General features: G+C 37.5%; 1 protein-coding gene across 10 annotated transcripts in view; it reads right to left on the minus strand.

Moving 5' to 3' along the window:
- NCK1 (NCK adaptor protein 1) overlaps positions 1-22,665 on the minus strand; it is a 98,592-nt gene that overhangs the window by 12,998 nt on the left and 62,929 nt on the right. For 7 of the 10 annotated variants that reach the window (XM_049628774.1, XM_049628773.1, XM_049628778.1 and 4 more), the window contains exon 2: positions 20,360-20,603. In XM_049628774.1, the coding sequence (XP_049484731.1) occupies positions 20,360-20,585 (226 nt within the window). In that variant the 5' untranslated portion in view covers positions 20,586-20,603. Of the gene's footprint in view, positions 1-6,370; positions 6,520-17,446; positions 18,968-20,359; positions 20,604-21,053; positions 21,262-22,665 lie in introns of those variants that run through there. The other 3 variants (XM_049628780.1, XM_049628782.1, XM_049628781.1) reach the window with 3 other exon arrangements.

Below are 22,665 nucleotides of genomic sequence, written 5' to 3' on the forward strand. Positions count from 1 at the left end.
TTTTTTTTTTTTTTTTTTTCCTTCCCCTCCCCCATGGGTTTCTGTTACATTTCTCAGGATCCACATAAGAGTGAAACCATATGGTATCTGCCTTTCTCTGTATGGCTTATTTCACTTAGCATCACACTCTCCAGTTCCATCCATGTTGCTACAAAAGGCCATATTTCATTTTTTCTCATTGCCACGTAGTATTCCATTGTGTATATAAACCACAATTTCTTTATCCATTCATCAGTTGATGGACATTTAGGCTCTTTCCATAATTTGCCTATTGTTGAGAGTGCCGCTATAAACATTGGGGTACAAGTGCCCCTATGCATCAGTACTCCTGTATCCCTTGGATAAATTCCTAGCAGTGCTATTGCTGGGTCATAGGGTAGGTCTATTTTTAATTTTCTGAGGAACCTCCACACTGCTTTCCAGAGCGGCTGCACCAATTTGCATTCCCACCAACAGTGCAAGAGGGTTCCTGTTTCTCCACATCCTCTCCAGCATCTATAGTCTCCTGATTTCTTCATTTTGGCCACTCTGACTGGCGTGAGGTGGTATCTGAGTGTGGTTTTGATTTGTATTTCCCTGATAAGGAGCGACGTTGAACATCTTTTCATGTGCCTGTTGGCCATCCGCATGTCTTCTTTAGAGAAGTGTCTATTCATGTTTTCTGCCCATTTCTTCACTGGGTTATTTGTTTTTCGGGTGTGGAGTTTGATGAGCTCTTTATAGATTTTGGATACCAGCCCTTTGTCCGATGTGTCATTTGCAAATATCTTTTCCCATTCCGTTGGTTGCCTTTTAGTTTTGTTGGTTGTTTCCTTTGCTGTGCAGAAGCTTTTTATCTTCATAAGGTCCCAGTAATTCACTTTTGCTTTTAGTTCCCTTGCCTTTGGGGATGTGCCGAGTAAGAGATTGCTACGGCTGAGGTCAGAGAGGTCTTTTCCTGCTTTCTCCTCTAAGGTTTTGATGGTTTCCTGTCTCACATTCAGGTCCTTTATCCATTTTGAGTTTATTTTTGTGAATGGTGTGAGAAAGTGGTCTAGTTTCAACCTTCTGCATGTTGCTGTCCAGTTCTCCCAGCACCATTTGTTAAAGAGACTGTCTTTTTTCCATTGGATGTTCTTTCCTGCTTTGTCAAAGATGAGTTGACCATACGTTTGTGGGTCTAGTTCTGGGGTTTCTATTCTATTCCATTGGTCTATGTGTCTGTTTTTGTGCCAATACCATGCTGTCTTGATGATGACAGCTTTGTAGTAGAGGCTAAAGTCTGGGATTGTGATGCCTCCTGCTTTGGTCTTCTTCTTCAAAATGACTTTGGCTATTCGGGGCCTTTTGTGGTTCCATATGAATTTTAGGATTGCTTGTTCTAGTTTCGAGAAGAATGCTGGTGCAATTTTGATTGGGATTGCATTGAATGTGTAGATAGCTTTGGGTAGTATTGACATTTTGACAATATTTATTCTTCCAATCCATGAGCAGGGAATGTCTTTCCATTTCTTTATATCTTCTTCAATTACCTGCATAAGCTTTCTATAGTTTTCAGCATACAGATCTTTTACATCTTTGGTTAGATTTATTCCTAGGTATTTTATGCTTCTTGGTGCAATTGTGAATGGGATCAGTTTCTTCATTTGTCTTTCTGTTGCTTCATTGTTAGTGTATAAGAATGCAACTGATTTCTGCACATTGATTTTGTATCCTGCAACTTTGCTGAATTCATGTATCAGTTCTAGCAGACTTTTGGTGGAGTCTATCGGATTTTCCATGTATAATATCATGTCATCTGCAAAAAGCGAAAGCTTGACTTCATCTTTGCCAATTTTGATGCCTTTGATTTCCTTTTGTTGTCTGATTGCTGATGCTAGAACTTCCAGCACTATATTAAACAACAGCGGTGACAGTGGGCATCCCTGTCGTGTTCCTGATCTCAGGGAAAAAGCTCTCAGTTTTTCCCCGTTGAGGATGATGTTAGCTGTGGGCTTTTCATAAATGGCCTTTATGATCTTTAAGTATGTTCCTTCTATCCCGACTTTCTCAAGGGTTTTTATTAAGAAAGGGTGCTGGATTTTGTCAAAGGCCTTTTCTGCATCGATTGACAGGATCATATGGTTCTTCTCTTTTTTTTTGTTAATGTGATGTATCACGTTGATCGATTTGCGAATGTTGAACCAGCCCTGCATCCCAGGAATGAATCCCACTTGATCATGGTGAATAATTCTTTTTATATGCTGTTGAATTCGATTTGCTAGTATCTTATTGAGAATTTTTGCATCCATATTCATCAGAGATATTGGCCTGTAGTTCTCTTTTTTTACTGGGTCTCTGTTTGGTTTAGGAATCAAAGTAATACTGGCTTCATAGAATGAGTCTGGAAGTTTTCCTTCCCTTTCTATTTCTTGGAATAGCTTGAGAAGGATAGGTATTATCTCTGCTTTAAACGTCTGGTAGAACTCCCCTGGGAAGCCATCTGGTCCTGGACTCTTATTTGTTGGGAGATTTTTAATAACCGATTCAATTTCTTCGCTGGTTATGGGTCTGTTCAAGCTTTCTATTTCCTCCTGATTGAGTTTTGGAAGAGTGTGGGTGTTTAGGAATTTGTCCATTTCTTCCAGGTTGTCCAATTTGTTGGCATATAATTTTTCATAGTATTCCCTGATAATTGTTTGTATCTCTGAGGGATTGGTTGTAATAATTCCATTTTCATTCATGATTTTATCTATTTGGGTCATCTCCCTTTTCTTTTTGAGAAGCCTGGCTAGAGGTTTGTCAATTTTGTTTATTTTTTCAAAAAACCAACTCTTGGTTTCGTTGATCTGCTCTACCATTTTTTTAGATTCTATATTGTTTACTTCTGCTCTGATCTTTATTATTTCTCTTCTTCTGCTGGGTTTAGGCTGCCTTTGCTGTTCTGCTTCTATTTCCTTTAGGTGTGCTGTTAGATTTTGTATTTGGGATTTTTCTTGTTTCTTGAGATAGGCCTGGATTGCAATGTATTTTCCTCTCAGGACTGCCTTCGCTGCGTCCCAAAGCGTTTGGATTGTTGTATTTTCATTTTCGTTTGTTTCCATATATTTTTTAATTTCTTCTCTAATTGCTTGGTTAACCCACTCATTCGTTAGTAGGGTGTTCTTTAACCTCCATGCTTTTGGAGGTTTTCCAGACTTTTTCCTGTGGTTGATTTCAAGCTTCATAGCATTGTGGTCTGAAAGTATGCATGGTATAATTTCAATTCTTGTAAACTTATGAAGGGCTGTTTTGTGACCCAGTATATGATCTATCTTGGAGAATGTTCCATGTGCACTCGAGAAGAAAGTATATTCTGTTGCTTTGGGATGCAGAGTTCTAAATATATCTGTCAAGTCCATCTGATCCAATGTATCATTCAGGGCCCTTGTTTCTTTATTGACTGTGTGTCTAGATGATCTATCCATTTCTGTAAGTGGGGTGTTAAAGTCCCCTGCAATGACCACATTCTTATCAATAAGGTTGCTTATGTTTATGAGTAATTGTTTTATATATCTGGGGGCTCCGGTATTCGGCGCATAGACATTTATAATAGTTAGCTCTTCCTGATGGATAGACCCTGTGATTATTATATAATGCCCTTCTTCATCTCTTGTTACAGCCTTTAATTTAAAGTCTAGTTTGTCTGATATAAGTATGGCTACTCCAGCTTTCTTTTGGCTTCCAGGAGCATGATAAACAGTTCTCCATCCCCTCACTCTCAATCTAAAGGTGTCCTCAGATCTAAAATGAGTCTCTTGTAGACAGCAAATAGATGGGTCTTGTTTTTTTATCCATTCTGATACCCTATGTCTTTTAGTTGGTGCATTTAATCCATTTACATTCAGTGTTATTATAGAAAGATACGGGTTTAGAGTCATTGTGATGTCTGTATGTTTTATGCTTGTAGTGATGTCTCTGGTACTTTGTCTCACAGGATCCCCCTTAGGATCTCTTGTAGGGCTGGTTTCGTGGTGACAAATTCCTTCAGTTTTTGTTTGTTTGGGAAGACCTTTATCTCTCCTTCTATTCTAAATGACAGACTTGCTGGATAAAGGATTCTCGGCTGCATATTTTTTCTGTTTAGCACACTGTAGATATCGTGCCAAGCCTTTCTGGCCTGCCAAGTTTCAAAGGAGAGATCAGTCACGAGTCTTATAGGTCTCCCTTTATATGTGAGGGCACGTTTATCCCTTGCTGCTTTCAGAATTTTCTCTTTATCCTTGTATTTTGCCAGTTTCACTATGATATGTCGTGCAGAAGATCGATTCAAGTTACGTCTGAAGGGAGTTCTCTGTGCCTCTTGGATTTCAATGCCTTTTTCCTTCCCCAGTTCAGGGAAGTTCTCAGCTATAATTTCTTCAAGTACCCCTTCAGCACCTTTCCCTCTCTCTTCCTCCTCTGGGATACCAATTATGCGTATATTATTTCTTTTTAGTGTATCACTTAGTTCTCTAATTTTCCCCTCATACTCCTGGATTTTTTTATCTCTCTTTCTTTCAGCTTCCTCTTTCTCCATAACTTTATCTTCTAGTTCGCCTATTCTCTCCTCTGCCTCTTCAAGCCGAGCTGTCGTGGTTTCCATTTTGTTTTGCATTTCGTTTAAAGCGTTTTTCAGCTCCTCGTGACTGGTCCTTAGTCCCTTGATCTCTGTAGCAAGAGATTCTCTGCTGTCCTCTATACTGTTTTCAAGCCCAGCGATTAATTTTATGACTATTATTCTAAATTCACTTTCTGTTATATTATTTAAATCCTTTTTGATCAGTTCATTCGCTGTTGTTATTTCCTGGAGATTCTTCTGAGGGGAATTCTTCCGTTTGGTCATTTTGGAGAGTCCCTGGAGTGGTGAGGACCTGCAGGGCACTTCCCCTGTGCTGTGGTGTATAACTGGAGTTGGTGGGCGGGGCCGCAGTCCGACCCGATGTCTGCCCCCAGCCCACCGCTGGGGCCACAGTCCGACTGGTGTGTACCTTCTCTTCCCCTCTCCTAGGGGCGGGATTCACTGTGGGGTGGCGTGGCCCATCTGGGCTACTTGCACACTGCCAGGCTCGTGGTGCTGGGGATCTGGCGTATTAGCTGGGGTGGATAGGCAAGGTGCACGGGGGGTGGAGGGGCAGGCTTAGCTCGCTTCTCCTTAGGTGATCCACTTCAGGAGGAGCCCTGTGGCAGCGGGAGGGAGTCAGATCCGCTGCCGGAGGTTTGGCTCCGCAGAAGCACAGAGTTGGGTGTTTGCGCGGAGCGAGCAAGTTCCCTGGCAGGAACTGGTTCCCTTTGGGATTTTGGCTGGGGGATGGGCGGGGGAGATGGCGCTGGCGCCTTTGTTCCCCGCCAAGCTGAGCTCTGCCGTCCGGGGGCTCAGCAGCTCTCCCTCCCTTTGTCCTCCAGCCTTCCCGCTTTCCGCGCAGAGCTGTTAACTTATGACCTCCCAGACGCTAAGTCGCGCTTGCTGTCGGAACACAGTCCGTCCGGCCCCTCCGCTTTTGCCGGCCAGACTCGGGGGCTCTGCTTGGCCGGCGAGCCGCCCCTCCGCCCCGGCCCCCTCCCGCCAGTCCGTGGAGCGCGCACCGCCTCGCCGCCCTTCCTACCCTCTTCCGTGGGCCTCTAGTCTGCGCTTGACTCCGGAGACTCCCTTCTGCTAATCCTCTGGCGGTTTTCTGGGTTCTTTAGGCAGGTGTAGGTGGAATGTAAGTGATCAGCAGGACGCGCGGTGAGCCCAGCGTCCTCCTACGCCGCCATCTTCCGGACTCTCCTCATTAAACCATTCTTATAAAAACTGTGTCATTTCTTTACTGCCAAATCAGTACCTTTTTAGAGTCCTCATTCTTTTCAAACTCTTTATGTGGCAACTAAGATCACAGATTACTCTCTCTACTGTTGTCTCTTTTAACTTCCCTAAAAGCCTCCTGCATTCCCTAGTGACTAAATATTCTTGTGTGCATCTGTCCGGGCTCCTCTAAACCTTGTTATAAAATTGCATCATACTTGTTTCTTGAAGACAGAAAACTAGAAAACTAGATCTTGGTACCTTTGTATCTCCAGTGCCCACACTAGTAATAGGAACAAAGTGAATGTTTGCTGAATGAAAAAGTGAATGATTCCTTATAGTTGAAAAGTGTTTCCCAAGATACAGTGCCTGGACTTCCACTCTACTTCAAAGAAATCTTATACTTTCATCTTCCACAACTTCTATATAGAAAGCTCCAAGGTCTCTTTGCAGTTTTAAGCTCTTTCTGGAATTCAAGCACCACAATTCAGACATTGCTATACATCTACCAGACTGTACTCTTAGCACCTCAAGTACAACACTCTTTTCCAAATGAAACTAGCCTCTCCCATACCCATAAATCAACTCCCTCCCTCCCAACTTCCTTACTTGTGGTATTCATGATATCATCCTGAAAAATCCTCACATCAGAGATTTCTGACAGAATAGGGAATTAATTCTAGGGCTCCATCCATCCAAAAAACTAATTAATGAGCTGGCAGATACTGTCAGAATAAACTTCTGCAGCACTCTGGAATCTAGTAAAAAAAAAAAAGAACTTAGAAAAACCTTACAAAAACTAGGGCAAGGCTTAGTGAAAAAAACTGCTGCTCTGAAGTAAGAGAATGCTGTGGCATTTCAAATTGCCTGCCCACAATGGCTTTGAGGACAGCAACTGGCACTTCTAATGCCAGAGGGAGCTTATTCTCAAAGAATTGTGATTGTGAGTTTCAACCTGTCTGGCAGCCACGTGAAGGACTGGCACAATGGCTTGCCTTGGTTTCACTGGACCTGGAACATTCCCATTCTTTTACTGAAATCATTTAATTGATGCAGCACGTTGGGGTAAGGGACAACGACCAGGATAAGGAACAGACAGACTGAAGGAAGGAAAAGACAGAACAGCACCTTCAGAGGCCACACACGACAAAGAATACAGACTTTACAAAAACAGTTTAGGGAAGTCACTAAACAAGCAAACAACAACGCACAATTAGAAGCAACATCAAACCCTAGGAAGGGGGTAGAATCTGATACTAGAAAACTGTCAACCAAGAATTCTATAATTAGCAAAACTGCTGTTTAGAAATGAAGGAGAAATTAAGACACTCCTACATAAACAAAAATTGAAGGAGTTTGTCACACTAGACTTGTGCTACAAGAAATGCTAAATAAAGTCCTCCAGGCTAAAATGAAAAGACACTGAAAAGTAACCTGAAGCCATATGAGGAAATAAAGAACAACAGTAAAGGTAGCTCCATTCATAAATATAAAAGCCAGTAGTATTAGACTTTTGACTTGTACATCCTTTTTTCCTATATGATTTAAGATACAAATGTAGAAAATAGTAATTTCAAATCTAGGTAAATGGGCACACAATGTATAAAAATGGAACTACAAAGGAATAGTTTTGCATACCAGCTAAATTTCCATTAATTCAAACTTGACTGCTAAAAAGTTAAGATGTTAATGGTAATCCTCACGGTAATCACTAAGGAAATACTAAAACATATATAAGAAAAGAAATGAGAAGGGAAAATGGTACATCAGAAAAAAAAATCAATTACAAAACAAGACAGTAATACAGGAAATGAGGAGAGAAAAGGCTTAAGACCTGTAGAAAATAAAGAGCAAAACAGCAGAAGGCCTTCCTTATGGGTAATTACTTTAAACATAAATGAATTAAAATACTGGATTAAAGGGACAGACACTGGCAGAATGAATTTAAAAATAAGATCCAACTCTATGCTATCTATAAGCACTCACTTTAGATCCAGAGATACAGACAGGTTGGAAAATGAAAGGATGGAAAAAGATGGTCCATGACAATGGTAACCAAAAGAGAGCTGGGGTGGCACAGCTGTCTGTTAGTATCAGACAACACAGACTTCAAGACAAAAGTTGTTACAGAAGATGAAGACAGACATTATATATTGATAAAAGGGTCAATCCATCAAGAAAACATAGTAATTACAAATATTATACATGCCTAACAAGAGAACCCCAAGACATACAAAGCAAAAACTGACAGAATTAAAGAAAGAAACTGACAGTTCTACAATATAGAGACTTTTTTAAAAGCACAAGAATGCAAAAATCATGGCACTAAACAGACTGCATAAAGGACACTTATTTACAATATGAGAGCTGAAACAAAAAAGGCAGAGCATCACCTTGTTCAACCTCAGCTGACAACATGTGCATCAGGCAACTCAAAATTTCTGCCACTCTGCACAAGTCCACAAAGGCATCACAACTATCGATTTGAGGGCTTATAAATAAGTTTTAACAAGGAGCCCAATTCACAAATATGGAATCTGCAAAAACAGGGTTAATCTATACTAGCAAACAATATAGCAGCATATTAACAGAAGTGTACATCATGATAAAGGGTGATTTGTCCCAGGAATGTAAGAGTAGTTCAACACATGAAAATCAACATTATATACTACATTAATACAACAGAGGGAAAAAACCCACATGATCGTCTCAACTGATACAGAAAAAGCAATGGATAAAATCTAACATCCTTTCACGATAAAGAGTATCAGCAAACTAGGAATATAAGGCAATTTCCTCAATATCATAAAGGGCATCTATTTAAAAAAACCTACAGTTAACAACACACTCAATGGTAAAAGACTGAAAGCTAAGATCAAGAACAAGACATGGATGCCCTTTCACCCACCTCTATTCAACACTGTACTAGAAGTGCTAGCCAGGGCAATTAGGCAAGAGAATGAAATAAAAGACATCCAAACCAGAAAGGAAGAAGTAAAATCATCTTTATTTGCAGATGACATAACCATATACAGAGAATATCCTAAAAAAATCCACACACAAAAAATGTTACATTAAACAAATTTAGCAGAGTTGCAAGATACAAAATCAACACACAAAAACCAGTTGTATTTCTGCACAGCAGCAGTGAACAATCTGAAGAGGAAATTGAGGAAACAATTCCATTTATAATAGCATTAAGAATAAAATACATAGGTTAAATTTATTAATCAAGGAGATACAAGACCAGTATACTGAACACTACAAAGTACTGCTGAAAGAAATTAAAGTAGACTAAATAAATGGTAAGACATTCTGTATTATGGACTTGAAGGCTTAATAGTTTTACATGGCAATAACTAACCAACGTGATCCACAGCTTCCATTTAATCCTTACCAAAGTTCCAATACTTTTTACAGAAATGAAAATGCTGATTCTAAAATTCATATGGAATTGCAAGGGACACCAAATAACCAAAACAATCTTTAAAAATGAAAATAAAACAGAAGGATTCACACTTCCCAATTTCAAAACTTACTACTCAGCCAAAGTATTCAAAACAGTATGGTACTGGCACAAAAGGACAGACATATAGACCAACAGAATAGAGGTGAGAGCCCTGAGATAAATTCCTACATCTGTGGTCAACTGATTTTCAACAAGGGTGCCAAGGCCATTTATGGGGGAAAGAATAGTCTCTTTAACAAATGGTGCAAGGAGAAACGGATATCTACATGCTAAAGAATGAAGTTAGACTCCTATTTCACAAACAAAAATTAACTCAAAATGGATAAAATACTCAAATATAAGAGTTAAAACTTTAAAATCCTCCAAAGAAAACACAGAGGAAAATCTTCATGACCTGTGTATTAGCAATGAATTCTTAGATTTGACCCCAAAAGCATAAGCAATAATAAATAAATAGGGCACCTGGGTGGCTCAGTTGTTAAGCATCCTACTTCGGCTCAGGTCATGATCTCACAGTTCATGAGTTCGAGTTTCACATTGGGTGAGCATGAGCCCCGCTTTGGGTAAAGCATGAGCCCCAGGTGAGCCCCATTTCTCTCTCTCTCTGCCCCTTGCTCACTTGTGCTCTCTTTCTTAAATAAACAAATAAATAAATAAATATTACAGTCTATATCCAGAACATCTAAAGAACTTAGAACCTAGCAACAAAAAGAACCTATTTCGACAATGGACAAAACACTTGAACAAACATTTCCCCAACAAAGATATACAAATGCCCAAAAAGCACATGAAAAGATGTTCAACATCATTAGTCATTAGAGAAATACAAATCAAAACCAAAATGAAATACCACTTCACACCAATTAGGATAGCTATAACCAAACCAAACCAACAAAAAAGGAAAATAACAAGTGTTGGTGAGGATATGGGAAAACTGGAACCCTTCTTACACTGTTGATCAAAGTATAAAATGTTACAACTGCTGTGGAAAACAACGTAATGGTTCTTCACAATGTTAAAAACATAATTACCATATGATCCAGTAATTCCACTCCTAGGTATATACTCAAAAGAACTGAAAACAGATATTCCAATACTTGTACCCAAATGTTCATAGCTTCCCTATACACAATAACCAAAAGGTAGAAACAACCCAAGTGTCCATCAACAGATTAATGGATAAACAAAACACAGTACATACCCATTTAATGGAATATTATTCAGCCATAAAAGGAATGAAGCACTGATATATGCTACAACAGATAAACCTCAAAAACAGAAGGCCAAGTGAAAGAAACTAGACACAAGATAACATATTTTATGATTCCATTTACATGAAATAGCCAGAATGTAAATCCAGACAGACAGCAAGCAGATTATCAATTACCATGGGATAAAGAGATAGGGTAATGGGTAGTGACCGCTTAATGGGAATGGGTTTTTTTTTTTTTTGGGGGGGGGGGGGAGTCATAAAAATGGTTTGGAACTAGATATGATGGTTGCACAACACACTTTAAAAAGATTCATTTTGTTATATGATTTATACCTCATACAAATTTCCTTTCTTAAAAAGATTCCTGCATCAAATCCTTATTCCCTTTCTGCCAACACTTTCTATTCCCACTATTTGCACACTATTTCAGGCCCATTTTGTTGTGCTTGAGTCTTCAATACCCTCTAAACTAGTTTCCTTACTAATCCAATCTGTCCCACTTCTACCCATCATCCATCTAACTGTAAATATAGTTGCAATCAGATGATATTATTGCTCAAAAGCCAACAGTGGCTCTTCATACCTATCAAATTAAGAGAAGTACTCTTCCTAGAATCTATAGCCCTCTCCAGAATGTCCTCACCCTTCCTTTCTAGGCTTATGGTACAGAGTAATGAAAACAGCATCGACTTTATATGAGCCTTTGGGTTCAAATCCCAGCTATACCACTTACTGTGGAAACTTGAGCAAATGATTTCATTTTTCTGAGTTTAGAAATGGAGAAAACACCACTTACCATGATACTGTTGTAAGAAGTGAATAAAATAAGGTAAAGTAAGAGCACAGTACAGATATAAATGTTAAATAAGATTCTTCCCATAATGCCCTGCAATTATCCTGTATCTTTCTTCTGCATGTTGCTGCCCAGTTCTCCCAGTACCATTTGCTAAAGAGACGGTCTTTTTTCCACTGGATACTCTTTCCTGCTTTGTCAAAGATCAGTTGGCCATTCATTTGTAGGTCCAATTCTGGGTTCTCTATTCTGTTCCACTGGTCTATGTGCCTGTTTTTGTGCCAATACCATACTGTCTTGATGATTACAGCTTTGTGTAGTAAAGGCTAAAGTCTGTGATTGTGATGCTGCTGCTTTGGTTTTCTTTTTCAGTATTACTTTGGCTATTCGGGGTCTTTTGTGGTTCCATATGAATTTTAGGAATGTTTGTTCTAGCTTTGATAAACTATCCTAAATCTTAATAAAAATGGGTCACTTGGGGCGCCTGGGTGGCGCAGTCGGTTAAGCGTCCGACTTCAGCCAGGTCACGATCTCGCGGTCCGTGAGTTCGAGCCCCGCGTCAGGCTCTGGGCTGATGGCTCGGAGCCTGGAGCCTGTTTCCGATTCTGTGTCTCCCTCTCTCTCTGCCCCTCCCCCGTTCATGCTCTGTCTCTCTCTGTCCCAAAAATAAATAAAAAATGTTGAAAAAAAAATTAAAAAAAAAAATGGGTCACTTAAGTCCCCTGAATAAATAACATTTCAATCTTCCTTTGCCTTATTTGCTAGTTTCTTCCCAAAACCTTATTAAAACTTCTCCCTATCAAAAACTTACCCATTCAAGAAGTGCCATTTCAAATTATTTTATTCATTTCCCATGTTATGTTTTCCAACATACTTCATTTCCCACCATCATCCGCCAATGATGTAAGCTCTCCTTTTTAAAGCACCCAGCACCCTGTACTTCTGAGGTACTTGTATGACAGCATACAAGTCTTTTAAGCTCATCTACTAGTCATCAGATTCCGGAAAGGAGCATTCCATGTCTCAATAATCTTCTGCATTTCCTATGCTATTTAGAACTGTGTGCATACCAGATACTCAATAAACGTTTGCTACATTGATTAAAATTGAAGAGTGATATATATCCAAATTTTAAACTTGAAGCTAAAGGCTAGTTTCAAAATGATTTTTTTTTAATTCTGAAAAAGATGTCTAAGACTAATTATACACTGTCAAAAAAAGAATGAAGAATTTTTGGACAGACTCGTGGAAAACACTGAAAACAACCTATTTTAATCTCAGAGGCCAGAAATATTTCAGGGAAAAAAACATAAGCTTAGAATATTTGTTTTTCTATGCAACACAAAACCCTCTGTCTCTCTTGTGAGCATTTCTTCAACCTCACACTAATGCTACAGGCATATAAGCGCTTCAGTACCCAAAAAAACTCATGCTCTTGAAAGACTCTGAGCCTTTGCCCACAATGTATTTTATTTCAAACACTTGCCACCCTCATTCCTCAAGACTCAAACAAGGTATCTTCTTCTCACTGGAAATTTTCCCTCTCTCCCCAAAACAGAACAGATATATTTCTCCTTTGTGGCATTACTGCTCTTTGTAAATATTTTTACCACAATGTTCAACCCTCTGTATACCCATATTTATTTCTTTGAGATCAAACACCATGTTTTTAATCACCTACTTCCACAGTCTGGCCCATATTAAGTGTTCTATTAATGTTCATCATGGGAATGACTGACAAATGTATGTATAATCGAAAGCTTGCCTTTTCCCCCCTCTGCTTCCAACTCTTTGGGAAGAACCTGTTTATTATTGCCCTCTCTCTCTATTTGCTAAAAAATGGTCCTTCCGATTTCTTGTTAACAATGAGAAAATGCATGGAAAAGTACTTTACAAAATTATACAAATGTAAATATCAGTTTCTCTTAATTTCTCAACTATGTTATAATCAGCAATAATGAGATCATTCCACAATAAGCAAGCTCCCTCAGATCAAGGTATTACCTTTTCTAAATTCTTTTCAACTTCATAGTTAGTCCTACACAATCCTCCTAATCTTAGTCTCTCTTGTGTCAAATCCTACTAATCCATTGCTTATCTGACTCTAATTCTTCCTCTACTCTTTAGTCATAATGGGTACAACTAGGAAAAGTCTAATGAAACCCTAAATTTAAATTTTAGTCCTGCTATTTACTGGTCAATTTGATCTTGGTCAAGTTATTTAATTTTCTTTAAACTCCAGTTTCCTGGTTTGTGAAATGGTGGTGTGTGGTAAATACCTACTGCATGAATTAAAAAAAAAAAAAATTTTTTTTTTAAGTTTATATGTAAAGCACTCAGCACAGTGCATAGCACATAGCAGGCACTCCATTAATCAATAGTAGTTATTACTCCTAGTGCTTCTGGCACTTAATTTTTCAAAAACACTTATATATTTATTATTGCATTTTATAACTAGACCTGGCCAGAGTTGGAAGGGAATGCTCAGGTCTCAGCACTAAGGATGTGCACAATTCTGAGGCAGTCATTTTTGATGTGGGAAACAAAGGCAGAAGGAAATGGCAGATAAAATTAAATTTCCTTATAACCTGCAGCCTACTGACAAATACTTGAGGCTGGCAGAGTAAAAAAACATTTCTCCAGGAACTCCCTACTATCTTAACGTTAATGCTTTGCTAAAAAGAAGAACAATGCTAGCTTGACAAAAAACAAACAAACAAACAAACAAAAAACCCTAGGCCTCCAGTATCCTTTGAGTCTTCTTTAGCAGAAGAAAATCTCTTTGGAAACGCCCTTTTGACTTTACCTCCCCCAACTCCCAAGTATATAACCAGTCACGGTCCCAGGGCAGCTCTTTCTGCCCACAGGTCCAGTCCCCGTGCTTTAATAAGACCACCTTTTTGCACTAAAGACATCTTCAAGAGTACTTTCTTGGCCATCAGCTCCAAACCCTGCCACCACTCCAAAACTTTATCAATTTTTATCATTAGCTTTTTTAAAAATAAAACCAAAAGTACTGATATAGCTTCCAATCTTCCCCTCACTCTTACCCACTGGTCTTACTTCTTTCCTCCTATAGTACTGTTTCTTGGCCAAAACAATGTATTATTAACAAAGTTTTTAAGAATCTAATTTTTAAGAATCTAGTTGAGCATTGTGAATATTCCAGTCACATGACAACTGTCCTCTTCCTAAGGCAAATCTTTGTACGCATAACTACGTTTATGTAACCTGGTTTGCAGATCCTTGATACTGCAATACTGGATGCCAGTATTTGGAAGCATCTAAGTTTTCTCAATACCACAGTTCAAGTATGTATCTATCCAAAGTGGACAACTATGTCACATGTTTTATTTGGCCAGCACACACACACATGAAGTAGCTATTTGCATCCTTTCACTTGAACTGCAAAGATCTGAATTAATGTTATCATGAACTGCATTGAAATTCTTTAGCACCCACATTATCACAGCAGCTCTTGATAAGTCTTTTACTGATATAAAATCCTGCCAAGCCAGGTTCTCAGCAATCTTTTTAATTCCTTTTAAAATTTTTACTTTGGGGAGCCTGGGTGGCTCAGTCAAGTTGGGCATCCAGCTTCGGATCATGATCTCACGAGCTTATGGGTTCGAGCCCCGTGTCAGGCTCTGTGTTGACAGCTTAGAGCCTAGAGCTTGCTTCGAATTCTGGGTCTCCGTCTCTCTCTGCCCCTGCCCCGTTCATGCACTGTCTGTCTCTCTCTCAAAAATAAACATTAAAAACAATTTTAAGTAACTAAAAATTTTAAATTAGTTCAAATTAGAATTTTACATTAATGTCTGTCCCGATTCACCTTGTTTATTTCTCAGTTTTTACGTTTCAAACATATATCTGAACCCAATGTATTATTTTTCCAGCATTAGCTCTTCTTTATTTTAAGCATGTCACTTTTCCTCCATCTAAATCACTGACTAAATAAATGTTCAATAAAAGGAAGCTGAAGAAAGTACTACTGATCCTTCTAATTCTTTAAGGAACTATATAGTTCTGTTCTTATGTTCCTACTTCTTCAAAACTAGTTCTCTTTCCCTCATGGATTTCCCCCTGATTTCTATCACACGTAAAACTCATCAGTGGTTTACCAGGATTATAAGACTTTCGGAATTAGAAGGGACTTCCCAGGATCATCTAGTCTTGCCTAACTCTCTCCTTCACAAATAAGGAATAAGAAATCAGGGAAGTTTAGTTATATACCTTCAACCACATGGCTAAGTAAGGGGTACATTTGGGAGCACAACTAGGGAATTCTAAATACATATAAATGGTGTTCTTTTCATTACAAGTTTATCTGACAGAGAGAGAGAAAAAAGTGCATGTGCCCATGAGCAGGGAAGGGACAGAGAGAGAAGGAGAGAGAGAGAGAGAGAGAGAGAGATTGAGAGAGAGAGACTGAGAGAGAGAGAGAGAGAGAGAGAGACAGGGAGAGAGAAAGAATCCCAAGCAGGCTCCACACTATCAGTACAAAACCCAACTTGGGGCTCAATCCCATGAACTGTGAGATCATGACCTGAGCTTAAATCAAGAGTCCGATGCTTAACCAACTGAGCTGCCCAAGCACCTTTCCCATTACAAATTTTACTTAAATTTTTGTATTTTTATCTGTTCATTTCATCTATATGAAATAAAATAAATTATTGTTTTTGATTATTCTGTTTTACCTAAAATCCTGAGCCCTCTTTTTTTATTCTAGCCACCACACAAAGATACACTGTATCTTCTACTGCAAAGCAAAGTAAATTCAATCTTTGGCTTGCTGCAGGTAATGAGAAAAGGAATACCTTGGTTATAAACCCTGACCCTCAGTCTACAAACGTTTTTAAGATTATCAACTTTCTAAGACAAAAGAGTAAATGATGATGTTATTATTGAATTGATAGTATATAATGAATCACCATCTTAATGATACAATATATTCTTTTTATACCATTTCTATAGTTGATTTATGGTCAACATCATTTACGACCAAACTGAGACATGAAATCCACTGTATTATCAATATTAAATAACCACTACCATCTACCTCCTCACCATGTTAAGTTCCATGAGAGTTAGTATTAGTTTTTCATTCTATAATTTTTATCTGGCTTGCAGTTGGCTCTCAAGAAAAATATGTTGATAAATGAATGAATAAATTAATAAGCTTTCTAAAAGGAAAACTAATCCAAAAAGTGGATCTAAAAATGTATTAACTTCCCAAAAAGTAAACAAAGGAGATCTATTCCAGAAGGATTCACTTGGCCACCAAAGTTAACTGAAGAAACAAATGAGTCTTAATAGTACAATTACAGTATTCTTTTCAACAAAGTACTTGCTCCTTTTCCATTTTGCCCTTTCCCTGAAATCTCTCAACAGGTTACTCTTTGTTTCCCTAGATTCCTTATGCATAAGAAACTTCTACAACAACTCCTCTGTTCATTTTTCTAGAAACACCAAGCAAATGTTCAAAGAGATCAAATCAAGTTCACTATCGTAAGATCATAAAAAGGCCATCAGCAAATATACACATTAGGCTCTTATAAGTTAGTATTAGTATTACTTTATAAAATGAACTCAAAAACAATCCCAATAATTCACCATGCTTTTCAGTATTTTCATTTTCTTTGGATGCAGCTGCTCTCCAACTCATTTCAAAATATAAAATCTCACATTTACCAAAATAGCAGCTTCTAGCAATCTTACATTGATTAAATCAAAACATTCCTTTTACTGCTGCTTTATTCAATATTACTTTCTACACTGTTTCTCTAAAATCTAGGTAAAAGGTACTAAAACAATATCATGTTAATTCAAATATTGAGGCTGAAGGAACTTGCTCACCTAATCCGTTCTTTTCTTCACATTTTTAGTATGTTTACAATTTAACACTTCAAATGTCTATGCTAAGTTCAAAGTTACCAAATTAAAACTGCAAACTCATTTATATCCTTTTCCTACTTATTATTTAAACACTGGAACTAAAGCATTTTAAAACTATTTTACTTATCAAGTCAAAACTAATATTTTATGAAGTATCACCATTTAGCTTATGTATCATAGACAATACAAAGCACCAGCCTATTATATAAATGCACCTGGTTCTCTCCATACAGTTTTTCTTTAAATTCACTAAAGTGAAATATCTAACTCAAAAACTACAAGAAAAGTATGGATTTAATAAACAGATGAACTTACTGAAAAAATCTTTAAAGACGTTTAACCAATCCATTTTGAATAAAAACCCGTGTTCTCTTTTGTCAGTCTGTTAACACAGCTCAGGATAATTTCAGTGAGCTTCCTGGTCTGTTCTGCAACACTGAAACTCCCCACACCCAATCCATGTGACTTGGCCCACACCCAGGGAATAGAAAGCCTTTCTGAGGCTTCTCTCCTTCCAAAACTCTTTCCCCTCTGAACTAAAACAGAACCTGTAAAACAAGTATATCATCATGGCCACAAATGTTACCTTATTATTCAGCCTTATTTTGGAAGAAGCTTTAAAGCATGTATTTTCAGTAGTTGAAAATATATTCATGAATTCACGCTTTCCTTTGTTTTCTCCTTTTCTTTCTTAACTTTCAAACAAAGTCTCCACCAGCATAATCATTGTCAAACAAAACCATTAACTACATGGGACATTTAAGTTACCAAAAAGGGGGTTAGAAATACAAAGAGAAGGCAATCTGATACAAAAGGTGGATATACATCATTATAAAGGAGAACTAAAAATCATTAATATAAAACAAATGCTTTCAAGTACCCTGCAATATAGGCAGCAATAAATGTAATATAGTAATAAAGTTAACAGAGATATCCTAGAACTTAAAGTCTTGCCAAAATTATCTTAATAATATCAGAAAATAGTATACAAGGTTTCCCAGGAGTGTTAACAAATAATAAAAATTCTATCTAGTTAGGCTTTTTATATACATATATAAAATTGTTTTTTGTTTTTTTTTTAATGTCTATTTATTGAGAGAGAGAGAGAGCATGAGCAGGGAAGGGGCAGAGAGAGAGGAAGAGAGAGAATCCCATGCAAGCTCCATACTGCCAGCACAGAGCCCCATGCAGGACTGGAACTCATGAAACAGGAGATCATGATCTGAACTGAAATCAAGAATCGGACACTCAACAGACTGAGCCACCCAGGTGCCCCTATCTAGTTGGGCTTTATAAATTTATATGCAATAGTATCTAAAAGTGGGATATTTTTCTTCTTTGCTCTATGATATTAAGGTTTTTCGCAATCTTTTGTTTACACATCTGCTCTAGTCCCAGGATATCAGTATCCTTTAAAAAGGAACAAAAAAGTCTATCTAGGTGTAGCCCTAGTCCCTTCTGTGTCTTCATCACTATGAGGCATACTTTCTTGATAGAAGTTACCTTAATTTTCCCCAATACTTCTGATCTACATGCTTTAAGTAAGTGTCCAATATTTACAAAATCAGAAGTATTCCTGATTCTAACTCTGGTGTCTTCAGCTAGTCAAGGAAAGTCTTCTGATTTTGTCTTCCACTTAAAAAACGAATACTAAAAACTAATAAGGGTGCCTGGGTGGCTCAGTCAGTTGAGTGTCCGACTCTTGATTTCTGCTCAAGTCATGATCTCATGGTTCATGAGTTCCAGCCCCACATGGGGCTCTGCGCATGGGATCAAGCCCTGTAATGGGCTCTGCACAGAGTGTGGAGCCTGCTTGAGACTGACTCCCCCCGCCCCTCTCTCTCTCACTCCCCGCCCCTGCTTGTGCTCTCTAAAATTAACCTCAGATACACAGTTAAAAGTTACGGTGAAAATTCAGATTAATAACTCGTTATTAAACTACCTTTAGAATACTGGAAATGTTATTATCACACAAACCAATATTCTAACATTTTGTATTTACTTTGAGTTATACTATATTTTAGTTTTTGCTGTTTGTCTTCTATTGCTGATAACTGAAAGAACACTCTAGTCTAGAATAACAATTATGTTTAAGAAATAAAATATAAAGCAGTTAGTCAATAATATTTCATATTTGTTAATCATGCCACATTATTCCCAAACTATCTCTGCAAGGAAAAATTTTGCTTTCTCTTCTACATATAGACAAAGGACCACTAAGTAACAGCATGTTTGCCTGAATACCAAAAATGAAATTCTGTCCCTCCCAATTCCTTCCTGTCAGCTAAGGAGAGTTTAAATTAAAAGAAAAAAGAGGCCAGTCCTCATCTGTGCATATTTCCTTCCTGTCAGCTCAGCCAAGCCCAGTGTGAAATGGGTTCCATTATCTCTGGTCCTAATGGAGGGCTAGTAAAAACAAACTACAGTTAGAGGCAAAAAAGAAAAACAAAATAGGAAAGACATCAGTTTGGTATATGCTAATCTACAGTAATGATTCACAATTTAAAACTCTCATCAAATGGAAGAATAAAATGATGGTTTGTTTTTGAGAGCAAAATTCGAAATGTAAGCTATTAAAGGTTAAAATACAGCAATATGCCAAGTTAAATAAGTTGCCTTAACGCCATGGAAGCAATTCTAAATCTCCCTCATTTATCCTTGTCTCACTTAAATGCAGAATCTACCTACACTCCAACAGGCACTCATGGTTCAAGGAGTACAGGCTAGAAGTCAGTTCTGCTATTTAGCACCACTCTGGTTTGGCCCTTGAACATCAGCTAGATTTATAGAAAATACCCACTAACACTTATGACCTTTAACAGTCTTCTGACTTGAATACCTGCTACAAGCCAAACTTACCTGGCCTACCTGAAATTCTAGTCCTGGTCTTCTCTGGTCAATTCTGCCCAATGCTGCCAAAATTCTGTACAAAAAACCAAGCTCTAGCATCCATTTAAAAGAATGTATTGTTGGGGTGCCTGGGTAGCTCAGTTAAGCATCTGACTTAGGCTCATGTCATGATCTCGTTCATGGTCTGTGAGTTCAAGCCTCGCGTTGGGCTCTGTGCTGACAGCTCGGAGACTGGAGCCTGCTTCAGATTCTGTGTCTCCCTCTCTCTCTGTCCCTCCCCCATTCATGCTCTTGTCTCTCTCTCAAAAATAAATACAAATTAAAAGAAACTATTAAAAAAAAAAAGTATTGTTGGTGTTTTAATACAAAATAACTTACCTAAGGTATCCTTTAGGTTTTTTACAATAGATGCTTTCCGAGCACTGTTTTTCCTTTCCACATAGTTAGAAGGCACAAAACCCGTTTTATTCATGGAGTTTCGAACTCGCCACCAGGATTTAGAGTCATCCAGAAGCCATAATCTCTCATTCTTCTTAATGTCCAGCTCTTGTTCTTGTTGGGCCACATAATCAAATTTGGCTATTACCACCACTTCTTCTGCCATCTTTCAGCAGCTTCAGCACTGTAACCACATAGAAAACATTTTTTATGAGGTTTAATTAATTAGTAGTAGTATACATGCTTTTCAAATGAGATACACCAAAACCCTAAGAGCCCTGAAAGGATTAAAGGAAAAATATGAAAAAACACAAAAAAAACAGGCAATACTAATACTAATCAAAACAAAACTAGTGTAGCTATATTAATAACACACAAAAGGACTTTAAGGCAAACCATTACCAGTAATAAAGAAGTTCACTACAAAAACTAGTTCAATACATAATAGAAGATGTTATGAAATATATTTAACAGCTAAACTTATATGTACCTATTAACATAGTTCCAAAATAGATTGATAGAACCACAGGAAAAGTAGACAACTCCATTATCACAGAGGACAATTTTTAACATACTCATCTCAGTATAAATCAAGGAGACAAAAAAAAATTAGTAAGGCTAGGTAAGAACTGACATCAAGGGGTGGCTGGGTGGCTCAGTGGTTAAGCATCAGACTCTTGATTTCAGCTCAGGTCACAATCTCACAGCTTGTGGGATGGAGCCCCGTGAGGGGATCCATGCTTGATAGCGCAGGGCCTGCTTCCTATTATCTCTCTCCCTCTGCCTCTTCCCTGCTTGTACATGTGCACTGTCTCTCTCTCTCTCAAAATAAACTTAAAAAAAAAAAAAAAAAGAACTGACAGCAAAACTATTAATCTGATCTAATAAACATACACATATATTACTTCCAAAGATAATACAAATGGAATAAACATACAAATTGATCAAATGTTAGGCAATAGAGAAAGTCCCAGTAACTTTCAAGTACTTGGTATCCTACAACCATATTCTCTGACAACCATAACAAAAAGAGCTTTTTAAAAACCTCCTGTTTGGAAACTTCTAAAACTTTATGAGTCAAAGAAGAAATTATAATAGAATTGTGAAAATATTTAGAGAAGTAAAGTAATAAAAAGACTACATAGCCAATCTGTGGGATGCAGCAAAAGGACTATATATAGAGAAATCCTAGTTGTAAATAGTTACATCAGGAAAATCAGAAAATCTTAAATTAATGAACTGAGCATCTGTCTTAAGCAGTTAGAAAAGTAAAATATAAAGTAGAAAAAATGAAGTAATACAAATAAAAGTAGAATTTAATGAAACAGAAAACAATGATATAGGAGAAAGGCTCAATAGAATACAAAGGTAGTTCTTTGCCACGACTAAAAATGGACATAGTTTGGCAAGACTGATAAATGAATAAAGGAAAAACATACCCAAATACCAAGAATGAAAAGGGAGTCCTAATTATGGATGCTTCAGACATTCAAAACACCTGGCAATACTATAAGCAACTTTATTAATAAATCTGAAAACTAAAATGTGCAAATTTATAGAAAAATAAAAACTAAAAAGGTACTAGCATTCAATCTTAGTCATTAAGAAACCTTCCCATAATGAACATCCTGATGTTCATTAAAACCACACAGTTTTATAGGCAAGTTCTATTAAAATACAAGGAATTGTAATTCCAATTTACACAAACTCTTTCAGAAAAAAGAAAGGAAATTTACAAGTCTAACTCACTCTTGAACTTACTAGTTCAGCTCCCTACTTTCTTCAGAGAGATTATCATACATGAAAAGCTATCTCTGGCTTAGCAAGCAAATAAATTAAGCTTTTGGGTTTGGATATTGAATAGCATTCTCCTTTCTCAACAATGAAGCAAGTTGTTCAATGTTCTCAAAGAAATGCATTTTAATCTAGAATTCAACATTCACTAGCATTCAAGTGTAGATAGTTTTGTGTTTATAAGGTAGATACTTTTTGGGGGGCAATGCAAGGCCTCAAAACCTACCATATATTCTTTGGAAAGAATGACTTAAGTATGTAAAGCAGTGAAATAACTAATAATGCTAAACTAAGAGGATGATGTGGTATTAAAAAAACAATGAACAGGGAGAAATCAGAAAAATAAATTTGTATTCCTGCAACTTTTCTGTATGAAATTACTTCACTTCCAAATAAGTTACAACCAAGTCTAAATAATTACTAGCACATGATGCAAAAATATACAGCAATGA

Source organism: Panthera uncia, chromosome C2 (genome assembly GCF_023721935.1).
Source record: "Panthera uncia isolate 11264 chromosome C2, Puncia_PCG_1.0, whole genome shotgun sequence".
Lineage (NCBI taxonomy): Eukaryota > Metazoa > Chordata > Mammalia > Carnivora > Felidae > Panthera > Panthera uncia.